This window comes from Crinia signifera, chromosome 9, assembly GCF_055691185.1.
Source record: "Crinia signifera chromosome 9, ASM5569118v1, whole genome shotgun sequence".
In the NCBI taxonomy this organism is placed as follows: domain Eukaryota; kingdom Metazoa; phylum Chordata; class Amphibia; order Anura; family Myobatrachidae; genus Crinia; species Crinia signifera.
The window spans coordinates 20,056,291-20,069,425 of NC_139225.1; the positions used below are offsets into that span (position 1 = coordinate 20,056,291).

The window sequence follows — 13,135 nt, forward strand, 5'->3', positions numbered from 1 at the left end:
TGCAGTGCGGGCCCCATAGCAATGTCACTACCCACACCCACAATAGTGTATAATTACCCTTTATTCCGGCCTTTACTATTTTCAAAATAAACTAAGTGTAGTAAAATAAGTTTATTTTCATTGTTTAACAGGTTAACAGCCTTTGCCCTTCGGATCTTTGGTGACGTTCACAACTATGTTGATATCAATTACATGTCCGTGTGCAGCAGTCTTCTCTGGCTGGTAAACAATTGCCAAAACTCGAAGGGATACTTCGAAGAAAAGGCGGCTTCTCTACCCGTCAAACTACAGGTGCCTTCCATAGGGATGCCGACACTGGGTCTACAACTTTAGGACGACGGTCATTGAGTCGACCACTGTAGGTCGACATAAGAAATAGGTCGACGTACATTAGGTCGACATGGGCATCAGGTTGACACAAGCATTAGGTGGATATGGAAAAGGTTGACATGAAAATGGTCTACATGAGTTTTGTTTTTTTAAATGTTTTTTTTTTCATAAGCAGTACACTTATACGGCGTCATGTCGACTACAGTTGACCTTAACACAAAAACAACATTTCTCATGTCGACCTAATGCTTGTGTCGACCTAATGAACATGTAGACCTAATGCATGTTGACCTATTTCATGTGTCGACATAGTAACTGTCGGCCTATAGTGGTTGACTTAATGACTGTCGCTCCAAGTTCTGTCTTCCCTATGACGTATACCCCCTTTCATAGTGTTTGTTACTGTGTCTCCTTGTGTTTACTGCCACACTGTGGACCGGAGGAACTGTGGTTTAGCTACAGTATAGGAATATCTTCTCTGTCCCCAACACACGGCGGAATGCGCCATAGTGCAGACTGATCCAACCCTTTTTTTTACCATGCAGCCTATACATTTAGTAGGAACCAGTGACATCACTGAGTGCAGCCTATCCAGTCACCAGGAATCAGTGACATCATGAGAGTGCAGCCTATCTAGTCACTAAGAGCCAGTGACATCACTAAGTGCAGCCTATCCAGTCACTTAGAGCCAGTGACATCATGAGAGTGCAGCCTATCCAGTCACTAAGAACCAGTGATATGACTGTAAATACCTCTCACCTCAATAAAATCACGAGGTCCATGTAAACTCATAGGCTAGAGTAGACATTGATTCTGGTTCCAGTTGATAGATCTACAGGGTGACATTCTATGGGTTGAGATAATTAGACTTTTGCGATTTTTTTTCGCAAAAACGGCCGAAATCGCATTTTTTTCCATTTTCGCATATTTAATGCGCTGCGAAAATGTGAAAAAAGTGCGATTTTGGCCAACAAGTTGGACACACTGGAAATGCGATGGCTGCTTTTCGCAGCACATCACATCCAGATGTTTTCACATGAAAAAGTATACAAATCGCATATTTAATGGTATGCGATTTGTATAAAGTGTGTCTATAATTCGCCCAAAAATCAGACCAGGTTCTGATGGGCGAATTAGCCAGAACCCTGCACAGATCGCAATGATCTGTGCAGGGTTCTGGTGTAAAAAAAAATTTAAACAGTTAAAATAAAAAAAAAAAACCAGCGCGGGGTCCCCCGCCAGAGCATAACCAGCCCCGGGCTCATTGAGCCAGTGCTGGTGACATCAAATCAGGGTCCCCGACAAATAGGGGTCCCCTTGATTTAATAAAACCAGCACCAGGCTCAAGGTCCGGCGCTGGTTCCCAAAATACGGGGGACAAAATGACTAGGGGTCCCCCGTATTTTAAGAACCAGCACCAGACCCAACCAGCCAGCAGGGTAATTCCACAGCCGGGGGACACTTATTATATAAGGTCCCGCGGCCAAAGCATTAACCCCCTGGCTGGTCAGCATGGGCAGGGGTCCTGGGGAAGTGGGGACCCCCAAAGAAGGGGTCCCCCCCCTCCAGGACTTACCAGCCCATGCTGAAAGTCCGGGGCTGTCCCCGATGCCCCTGGGCGGTGGGCATCGGGCTGATGTAAAGTGTAAAAAAAAGAATATAAACTATTGTTTTCTACTGTAGAACTATGAGTCCCAGCAAGCCTACCCCGCATGCTGGGACTTGGAGAACCACAAGTCCCAGCATGCGGGGCATTAAAGGGCCCGCTGGCACTTGTAGTTCTACAGTACAAAAAATAGTTAAATAAAACACACTGACACCCTGAAAAATAAAAGTTTAATACATCCATAACACACACATACTGATACTTACCTACCTTGAGCCCGTAGGTCGGTCCCTGGATCCTGGGTCCGGGCTCCGGGGCTCCAGGGCAGAAGAGTCTGGTTCCGGGGCTGGTCCGGGGTTCCGGGCCCCTAGTCATTTTGTCCCCCGTATTTTGGGAACCAGCGCCGGACCTTGAGCCTGGTGCTGGTTTCATTAAATCAAGGGGACCCCTATTTGTCGGGGACCCTGATTTTATGTCACCAGCACCGGCTCAATGAGCCCGGGGCTGGTTATGCTCTGGCGGGTTAATTTGCGATTTCCTGCAAACGTGCGATTTTCAGACATGAAAATCGCACATTTTCAGGACTAAAGACATCGCACCAACTCGCACCTATTCGCACTATTTGGCCCGTTTTTCGCATCTCATTAAATATGCGAAAAACGGGCCAATCTTGCGATTTTAAAAAGGGCGAAGTGGTGCGATAAAAAAAATGCGCATTTATCTCAAACCATAGAATGTCACGCACAGTGTCTAGATAGAGACTCAATAGGTTGACACCAAAAGGTTGACATGCAATATGTCGACATGGTCAAAAGGTTGACATGGAAAAGGGTCGACATACAATTGGTTGACTTGACCAAAATGCAGACATGAAAAAAGGTAGACACGTGAAAAGGTTGACATGAGTTTTTCAGTTGACCTTTTGCATGTCCATCTTTTGACCTCGTCGACCTTTTTTGACCCTGTCGACCTATAGACACTATCTAATAATCCACACCTGAATTATCTCCTGTTCCTGGATTAGACTTGATTATAGCATCATGTATATTTTACTAGAAATGCTTATTTTCTTTATAATTTGTGTGTGTTCAGGGAACAATACCGAATGCAGCGTCTGAGAAAGCCCTGTACATAACGGCCTATGTGATCATTGGAATTCAGAAGTCCATTCACATGTGTAATATTCTAGTAAGTACCAACATCTGGCGCGGTGTAGACAAAGCGATTGGTCACGTTCTTACATATCCACCGTACTTACCTACCCAACGGGAGACGCCTGGAGGGGAGATGCGGCATTTCATCACGGGGGGACTTAGCCAGACTGCATTGTCAACAGTCCCCATCCACAAGATGGTGAAATTCCATTGATTCATAGCATGGTGGCTAGTGGGCGTGGCTAAATGACATCATTGACATCTTTAGCCCCACCTGTGCTTTCCTGATATAAGTGTTTCCAGTGCAGGAAGTCCATCGCTCCTGGTGGTGGAACAGATGCCCAGGTGAATGGCCGGGAGTGTGGGCTATGGTGGGACCACTGACACATACTGATGAGTTTGCGCTGTGCTGTGACACCTGTATGCTGCAATGCTGTAACCGTGCTTGCCTATGCTGTTTACCTTGTATGCTGTTTGCCAAGACTATTACAATAAATGATTATTAATATTATTACTACTATTATATGCTTACTAATGGGTTGGAAAAATCTTTCTGTATTACAGCAAGTGAAGAATTCATTGGATAAAGCCGTTGAGTATCTCTCGGACAATACCATAAAAGCAGAGAGTACTTTCACGCTGGCCATAGCTACGTACGCTCTCATGATATCCGAAACATCCAACCAAAGTAAACAAAAAGCGATGCTAAAACTAAAAAACGAAGTATTAACAAAAGGAGATGGTAAGTGACGGCCACCGTGGTAACAGAGGAATCTATTACTAGCTGTATGTTATCAGCCGGCCTCTTGTAGTTAGTCCTGATCACAAAGGGTGTGGGTCATTTGGTCACCAGCAAGTTAGACAGTCATTAGGTCAACACCATTAGGTCGACATGCAGGAATGTCGACATGTGTCTAGGTCGACATGGATATAGGTTGACAGGGTTATAAGGTCGACTGGGTCATTAGGTAAACAGGGGTAAGGTCGACAGTGAAAAAGTCAACTTTTTTCTTTTTACCCTTATGTCCTAGTGGATGTTAGGGCATTAAATACCGCCTGTTGGCACATGTTGTGTCGACATGGACACCGAAACGTACCACCACGTCCCCTCGCATGGCTCATTACACTCGGCAAACTATTTTATACTCCCACCACACCTAGTGGATGGTAGGGCATGAAATACCCCATGTCGACCGAATGACCCTGTTGACCTAATGACCCATGTCAACCTAATGGCCCTGTTGACCTAACCCATGTCGACCTGATGACCCTGTCGATCCCTGGGTGCATCCCAGTATCTCTGGACCATTGCAGTGATGAAAAACAGCAGTTCAGGCCACGCCCACTAGAGACCACACCCTATAGTCCTAGAGGACACACCCCTTTTCCTGCCGATTTGTGTATTTTGTCGCACCGTGTGCCTTTAAAGGTAAGGATGCCGCTGGGGCTGGCTAAGCAGCGCAGGCTCTCTGCTTGGTGGCTCAAAGTGGGAGGTATACATATTGGGGTGTGGTATGATACACCGACAGTCGGGATCCCGACAGTCATTATCCCGACGTCGGGATCCCGACTGCCTGGTCTCAGACAGCGTGGCCAGCGCAACAAAGCCCCTTGCGGGCTAGTGGACCCCCACGAGGGAAAATAGCCGACGGCCGTCGGGAACCCGGCCGTCTGTGTTTTAACAGTCGGGATCCCGACTGTCAGGACCCCGTCCGGCAGCCTACATATTGATGGGGGCATTCCGTGAGTCCAACACCTCCCCGACTCGTGGCCGCACCGTCCTTGTCACACAGTGGTATCCTTTATAACGTCATCTTTTTATAACGTCAAACTTTAAAGTATAACATTGCAGAAAACATTCCCCGCTATGTGTTGGCCCCACTGAGTGGTCACCCATCTGTATCTTGCAGTTTATCCCCCCATTTATCGGTATTGGAAGGATACGCTGAAGAAATTTGATGCCAGTGAGCCCAGCGAAGACACAGCGAGAATGGTGGAAACCACAGCCTACGCATTGATGGCTATTCTGAAAGTAGCGGATAAAGATTACGCTAAACCAGTTATTCGATGGTTGACAGAAAAGCAACACTACGGCGGCGGATTCTTCTCAACGCAGGTAAGCAAATCTACCCCCCAGCGCCTGATTAACGCGGCCTCGCCAAAGATGCTTGGATGTCCCCAGAGACTCTCCTAACCCAGCCAGGGCAGTAGAGAGCCTGGACGGGCTCAGGTACTTTTCAGGGGGTGTGGCCTAATCATGGTAGGCTTCACTATGCACACAGAATAAAAACCGCACTTTATGCACCTCCTTGGTAACGCTGCAGGCCAGCACACAGCAGCATGTAATAGGTTGAGAAGAGCTGCTGCCAGGTTAACGGGGGCCCCACCACATACCTCCAAACTGTTCCATTTTTCATCCCTTTTTTTGGGACAGCCCCAAACCCCCCCTCCCCCACCGCTGCTGGCAGTGTCCTGCGGTGGGAGGGGGGTGGGGGTAGTTGGGAGTCCCCCCAGCCTGAAGGGAATAGACGCTATTCAGTGGCACAGTGGGAGGAAAATGGGGCGTGGCCAGACGGTGCACTCATTTGCATAGGCCATGCCTCCATTTTGTTACGCGCATGGTAATTATTAGTACCTCCTCTCAGCACCACAGCTTCCAGTGATAGTATCGATAATGTCACAATGCAGCTGTCACCTCCTGGTCACAGGGGAGGAGCCGGCGTTTGGTGTCACCCCTATGGAGTTTTTCACAGGGTGCAGTGACACTTGGACACTTTTTAGACAAGTAGGAATTCAGTGAGCACGGGTTAACCAACCCTTCAGTACCTCCGCCGGGATGTGCGCTCCCGATAATGGTGGTATCCAATTTAAAAAAAATGGTTGTGTGGTCAAACACACCGGTAGTCACTCACACACACAATTTGCAGCCGGAAATTGAACCCGTGTCTTTTGCGGCTGAGGTGATGTTGCCCATAGCAACCAATCACATTATTTCTATTATTTTCTAGGATGTAAAAAAGAAATGATAGACAGAATCTGGTTGCTATGGGCAACATCACCTATTTTGTTTAGAAGCTGAGCTGAATTTGCCCCCTGGTGTTGCTGCTATAGTATATAGAGTTGCAGCCGCCACTTCTTATGAAGAACAATGTCATATTCCATCTTGTCTAAGTTCATTGTATTATTATATTGTGTACAAATAGGGTACTTTGACTTCATCATTTATAGGCCACTCTGTCATGGTGATGTCATAGCCATATCTATACGGCTAAGCATGGACAGAGGTATATGTAGTAACATAGTGGCCTATGTTTTATGTAAGTATTATGATGGGATGTAAAGATGTCTGACACGGAGGATAATCGATGTGCTTGTCACCATTGTGTTTCCAGGACACCATCACTGCTCTAGATGCTCTGACGGAGGTCGCCATCCTCGATGCCAAGTTGCAATTGAATATGGAAGTGACAGTCGCTTATAGAAATGCCGGAGACTTCCAAACCTACCGTCTGACCGAGCTAAGACCTTATGTGACACCTGTTGAGGTAATGGTGGAGTCCTTGGCTGAAACAGCTGGTGTCCCCTGTCTGTCTATTCCACAAGCTACATCTGACCAGGGGCAGATTACAAAAGGAGGGAGCTTGCTTGCAGTCTTTGTCTGGGCCCTCCTCTCGCCGAGGCAGTTGCCCAGTAGACTCAGGGCTATACGTAACGTACTGAAGGTCAATTTCAAAATCGGTTTAAATCAATTGTCAGCAACGGGATTTCGGACTGCAAAATCCACATTTAACATCCGTTGGGTTTCTGGTCATGTAATATCAGTGTGAAAAACCTGTGGGGGGGACCCCCCTTGTTTTCCATTACCCAGCACCAGGGCATGGCAGCATGATGTCCAATTGACACTTCGCTTGTGTGATTTGACCCCCATAGCCATCACTGAAAGTTAAACATTCCGTTATAGATCACTTTTCCAATGAGCCATGTGATGCAGTGACATCACTGCACACCAAATATAAGTGATGACATCAGTATTCTTCATGTATAGCAACCTATATTACAACAAATATTCTGCTCATTGTGAATTATGGCTACATATGTATTTTTATTTTGCAGATTCCACTTCCACAGGATCTCGTTATATCTACTAAAAGTTTCAGTGGTATTGTTACAGGACAGGTAGGTGTTACAGGGAACTGCATATATCACAGAAGTCTATGCATACCGTAATAGTGGCATAATGTGTACTGGAGGCACTCTAGTACAACATGTACTGATGGAACTGGGGCATAATATGATCTGGGGGCTCTGTGGCATAATGTGAACTCGGGGCACTCTGGTATACATATACTGGAGCTCTGTGCATAATATGATCTGGGGGCACTGTGGTATAACATGTACTGGGGGCATATTGACATTTTGGGTGAGATTTAATAGGATGAGAGATTCAGAAAGTGAGAGATTTGGTAAGAAATCTCCATTTTTTTAAAGTGGCAATCATTTACACTGCAAAACCAATTTGATTTTGCAGTGTAAATGATTGCCGCTTTAAAAAAACTAGAGATTTCTCACCAAATCTCTCACTTTCTGAATCTCTCATCCTATTAAATCTCACCCAATATGATCTGAGGGCTCTGTGGAATAATGTGAACTGGGGGTACTGTGGTTTAATGTTTACTGGGAGCTCTGTAGCGTAATGTGAACTGAGATCACTGTGCTATAATATATGCTGGGAGATCTGTGGCATAATATGATCTGGGGACACTGTGGTATAACATGTACTGGGACATTTTGGCACAATATGATTTGGGGGCTCTGTGGCATAATGTGAACTGGAGGCATTGTGGCATAATGTGAATGGAGGCACTGTGGCATAATGTGAATGGAGGCAATGTGGCATAGCGTAGACTGGGGAAACTGTGGTACAACATGTACTGGGGCACTGTGAAATAGCATATACTTGGGGAACTGTGTGGCATAATGTGAACTATAACTGGTTTAATACATTAACAGAGCCGCGGTGCCTGATGTCACCTCTACTTTAGACCACAGTGATCCCACAGGACTCCCCTTGCTGTCCAATAAGATTCTGCTACCAACAGGTCCCGTTTTCATTGGCTCACCCTGAACTAGTCAGTCCTGCGAGTGGTGCCCCCTATCCCAGCTTCCTCTGTGTTAGTAAATGATTTCTACTTCCCGGCAGCTAAGAGACAAGACTCTTCCTTCTCTAGCATGGGAGTCACTCATGGGTTCCATCGACATATTTACTAACCACTAAAGAACAAACGGAAATGAACTTATTTCCTTACAGGTGCAGACCAAGTTCAACATTATCAGCCCCCAAGACAAGTGCCGCTTCGATCTGAGGATTGAGAGAAAAGTCAACCCATGTAAGTATCACGCGATAATACATCACATGTAAGTGACTTTTGCAGTGGCGTAACTATAAATTTTGCACCCCCCTGCCAAAATGTTTGTGCCCCCCCCCCCCCCAGGCATTACTGAGAAGCTGAAGCAGGTGAGAGGAAGAGAGACCAGCATACACTGCTGCTTCCATTGGCTCCAATGCATCCCAGGCCACCCTAGAACACCCATCCTGTACACAGCCAATAGCCGGCTCTGTGTACAGTCAATTGAATCAGTGGGGGGATTTGTCGTCTCTTCCATGGCCGCACCCACGCTGCGACTGACTCGCCTCCGGTGCTCAGCCAGTGGGCAGCGGCAGGCAGCAGCATATCAGTGCGTCGAGCGGGTGCCGGTGCCCACACAGGCCCTGCTGCCACTTGCTCCCTCAAGCGACAGCTGGGGCTGCCTTACAGTAGTTACGCCACTGGACTATTGTGTGACTTTCCCAGTTTGTGGTAGGAGTGGACACTGGAAATCGAGATATCAGGATGATCTACAATGCATGATGCTTTCAAACTGTCGCCACAATCATTCTGCTCTAACTGTCACATTTCTCATTGTCCGCCATGTTTAGTTGAAGAAGACCAGTCATTATTTAGTGAGGACATGTCCCAGACGCTGCACCTGGAAGCATGCGCGAAGTAAGTGCCTGTCGCTGCTCACTACTCATATATAAGGGAGCCTGTGTGTGTAGCGACTGCCCGCGGCTGCAGCCACTGAGCTCATCTCTCAGAATCCGATCCACTTTGAGGAGGGATATTGGAATGTGCAGGGGAGCGTCGCGCACCGCCTTCCAGCATTACGCAGTACGCACCTGCATGTAGAAGTGTGTAAGACGTATGACAGCTGTTGGCTGACTGCTTGCTGCGGCACTGGCGTAGCTATACATTTTTCTCCCCCCTGCCCAAAAAAATTCCGCCCAAGCCACCGCAGGGTCTGCCACCTATGTAGCTACGCCACTGTGCTGCGGTCTGAAACAGATTTATGATTATCCGCCATATTATTAGTGTAACGCCCCAGCGCCCAAGAGTGTCCTCAGTCCTAATTACAGGTTCAATCGCGAAGTATACAAGAAAAACACAAAAAAAGCAGTGCTGAAACTACAATGAATATAAGACTCAATTTACGAATCCCATGTCATTTTATGGGTAAAATATTAAAATGCTTTAATAACAATGACTTACATACATATAGCATAAAAATAAAAATTACAATTACAGGTTGAGTATCCCGTATCCGTAGATCCCATATCCGAATTATTCCAAAAACCATGTTTTTTTGGAACAATTCAACCCCCCCCTTACCCTTTTTTTATATTTACCAAGTCCCCCGGAGTCCATGGCAGGCCTTCAGCATCCTCTCCGGCATCTCCAGCGGTCCCAGGAATGCTTAGCGCGAGTGCGCGCTGGTGACGTCCCCGGCACGCCTGGGAACTCGCGCAAAGCACTCCTGGGACCGCTGGAGACTCCGGAGACGGTGCTGAAGGCCTGCTGTGGACTGCAGGGGACAACGTGGATGCCGAGGGACCACCAGGGGACAGGTAAGTATACCTTAAAAAACTTTATTCCAAAAACCGGAAAATTCCCTTATCCGGAATGCTCGTGGTCCCGAGCATTTCGGATAAGGGATACTCAACCTGTAATTAAAGGTAATCTCACTCGCAGGATGGATATATTATGCCAAGGAATTTTTTGTGATTTCCAGGATGTTTATCTAATATGAAGTGGGTATTTTCTACCGGCCGCGGCTGATTATATTACCACTGCTTGCTGAGATGTTGTAGTGAGTGGGGATAGAGTCACAGGTCCTCTCTATTTATACTGTTCCCAATCCGGTGCTGCTGAAGGAATCTGTGGAAAGGATGGGCAGGATCTTTTTTAAAAAGCCCAAGGTCCTCTCTGGTGGTGCGGGGCTCCCAATTGGCCGCTGGAGGAGGGTAGAATTGGGCGATGTAATGGCCTGGGTGCAAACCTCCTCTATTTGGTGAGGGGCCACAATGGGTCTTCTGAGGATTTACCCCAAAGAAGCAGTGACCTCTACAGGTGACTGTAGGTGTTAAGTACACCGGAGGTCTGTTACCTGCTTGGTGTCCTGGCAGGGGGCCACAAGGTTCTGTAGAAAGTTCCCCAAAAGACAGATGGTAGAGGTGAATATAGGCATATAATTACTCCTTTACTGCACAGGTGGTGGGAGGGAGAACACTAACGTGTGGAAGGGGGCACTGAGCTGAATGAAGGGTCCCTTGTAAATGACTTCCAGGGAGGTAGGGGGTGTTTTATACGCAGGGGAGGGTTGGATAATGGAGTGGGCTTAATATTCGTCATTTTCCGGTGGAAGGGCAGCTTGTTTGACTGCAGATATCGCCATTATCCGGAAATAGATTTCTTAGCCTTCAATAGTATAAAAACCTAGAGTCCCAGCTTTCAGGAGGTGCTGGGAACTTAGGGATCAGAGATCAGGAGCCAGAGCAATCCATTGACAAAAATATAAAACTGTACACCAGACGTTTGGAGCTGGAGCAGGGACCGGCTGCGGGAAGGCTGATATCTCTGGTTCTGGGCATGTTAGAGACAAGCCGCTAGTGTCGACAGAAAGGGAAGAGTCCCAGCTTTTGGAATATACTCTCAGAAAAACTCTAAGTCCGAGAGAACCTGAGAAATATGACTGGGAAATGCAATTAACAGGTCGGATGTGGACTGCTGCTCTGAAGTTGGATATCTCAAGTTCCCGAGGGCGGATTTTCAAAATTCCGGTATCCCTGGAAAAAGGGGATCCTCAGCTATCAGCATAGGGCCCTTATACACCTAGGGCCCCTGGGCAAGTGCCCATTAAGCCCATACGAAAAGACGACCCTGGGCATGCTATGTTTAATGTGGGGCCTGTTTTCCACCAACCAGTACTAGGCTTTACCAGCCAGGGCGTTTGTGCCCACATCATACTGCCAACCAGTACACAACATGAAGGGTATCCCTAGAGACGTGCGCTGCCCCAGGATCCGGACTATTTGTCTACAGAAAAAAGATAGACAGCCATTAGGGCGACACCATTAATTCGACAAGCAAAAAGGTTGACACTAGCATTAGGTCGACAGTCAAAAGGTCGACATGGGTTTTTTCACAGTTTTTTTACCCAAATTTCGACACAATTTCGTCATGGTCACAGTTTGAAGTGAACCGCTTGTGTGTGTGTGTGTGTGTGTGGGGGGGGGGGGGGGGGGTTGCATTATGGCAAGGGGACCCAACGCAGAGTTCCTCAATGCTATGGGGAAGATTATTATTTAGGAGCGTAACTAAACACAGCTAGGAACTGGGCGAACCATGCTGCATTTCAAGGGGGCACATATATTTATTGTTCTTGCATGCAGGGTAAATACAGGCTGCTTCTGCATGCAGCACACAGATGCAGGTCAGCTTTATTTCACTGCAGTTTAGATCTGAGCTAGGACACGTCACTCCAACATCTAATCTCTGTGCACTTTACATCTGCCCCCTGCAGTACAGCATGTTGTCCTCCACAATGCCACCAGCCCCTGTTGGTGCAGCCCGGTGCTGGCTAGTGAAATACAGAGCGCATCAGTGATGTCACTGCTTTGTGATTGGCAGCCGTTAATCATCTGTATCTGGCTTTGTGCAGGATAATAGCGGTGCGGTGAGAGTTAAACAGACCTCATACATATTTGGGACATTTCCAGGGGGATATAAATCTATTTCTCGCCAGAGAAGAAGATCTGATTCCGTCAAATCATGATAATGCGTTCAGCAATGTTAGGGCCCCACTGCAGAATCTGGAACCGATTTGTTTTATATTTATACAGTTACTTCCAGTAAATCTTCTTTTTCCAGCGAATTTGTCCAAACAGGGATTTTCTGAGTGAAAAAATAAATATAAAAACTGTCCTGAAAGATAATTTGTTCTTAGACGGTGACTTGGGAAAGCCGGCATTCCAATACTCCTGTGTGTTATATATAGATGCATGTTTCTGCTGATGCTAACATCCTCTCTCCGTGTCACTAAGATGCAATGTATGAGCAACCAATCAGGGCCACTGAGAGCAGTCACGTGCCTAGGTACTGAGGAGGCGTGCCTAGATCTGGGGAGGCGTGGCCAGACACCCTAAAACTATAGGGAGCGCCAACGTTCATCTCAGTAGCTGACCTAGGCCCCTTTAACAGGTTTGGGCCCGGGTAATTATTACCCGCAACCCCACATCTGTAATTCCTCCTGTCTTGTAGATATTAGAAGATGCTATAAAGACAGATGACGTAATTGTGACGTCCATTTTTTCACTCAGCGGCTTCAGGAGAATGAAGTTGATGGGTATACTCTCTGTCAGGCTGGCTCTCTACAGGTGCTAATTCAGTGCCTGATTCAGCAGGGATTGCTAATATTAGAATTCGCAGGGGACTGGGGAGAAAGCACCGGCCAGAAAGAAAAAGGAAATGCGCCTTGCAAAAATACGAGAGAATTGCAACATCTGTGCAAATGCAAATAGGCCTCAGGCTTCCAGTAATCTGCGTCTACAGATGGCGTAATGGTTAGCGTTACTGCCTCACAGCGCTGAGGTCATGGGTTTGATTCCCACCATGGCTCTAACTGTGCGGAGTTTGTACTTGCGTGGGTTTCCTCCGGGTACTACTGTTTA

General features: G+C 47.0%; 1 protein-coding gene across 2 annotated transcripts in view; it reads left to right on the plus strand.

Annotated features, from left to right (window-relative positions):
* Positions 1 to 13,135, plus strand: part of C5 (complement C5) — a 63,988-nt gene that overhangs the window by 34,380 nt on the left and 16,473 nt on the right. For both annotated transcript variants that reach the window (XM_083161336.1, XM_083161335.1), the window contains 8 exons: positions 132 to 291; positions 3,029 to 3,124; positions 3,655 to 3,832; positions 5,001 to 5,206; positions 6,483 to 6,635; positions 7,204 to 7,266; positions 8,399 to 8,477; positions 9,068 to 9,134. In XM_083161336.1, coding sequence (XP_083017462.1) covers positions 132 to 291; positions 3,029 to 3,124; positions 3,655 to 3,832; positions 5,001 to 5,206; positions 6,483 to 6,635; positions 7,204 to 7,266; positions 8,399 to 8,477; positions 9,068 to 9,134 — 1,002 coding nt within the window. The remainder of the gene's footprint in view (positions 1 to 131; positions 292 to 3,028; positions 3,125 to 3,654; positions 3,833 to 5,000; positions 5,207 to 6,482; positions 6,636 to 7,203; positions 7,267 to 8,398; positions 8,478 to 9,067; positions 9,135 to 13,135) is intronic.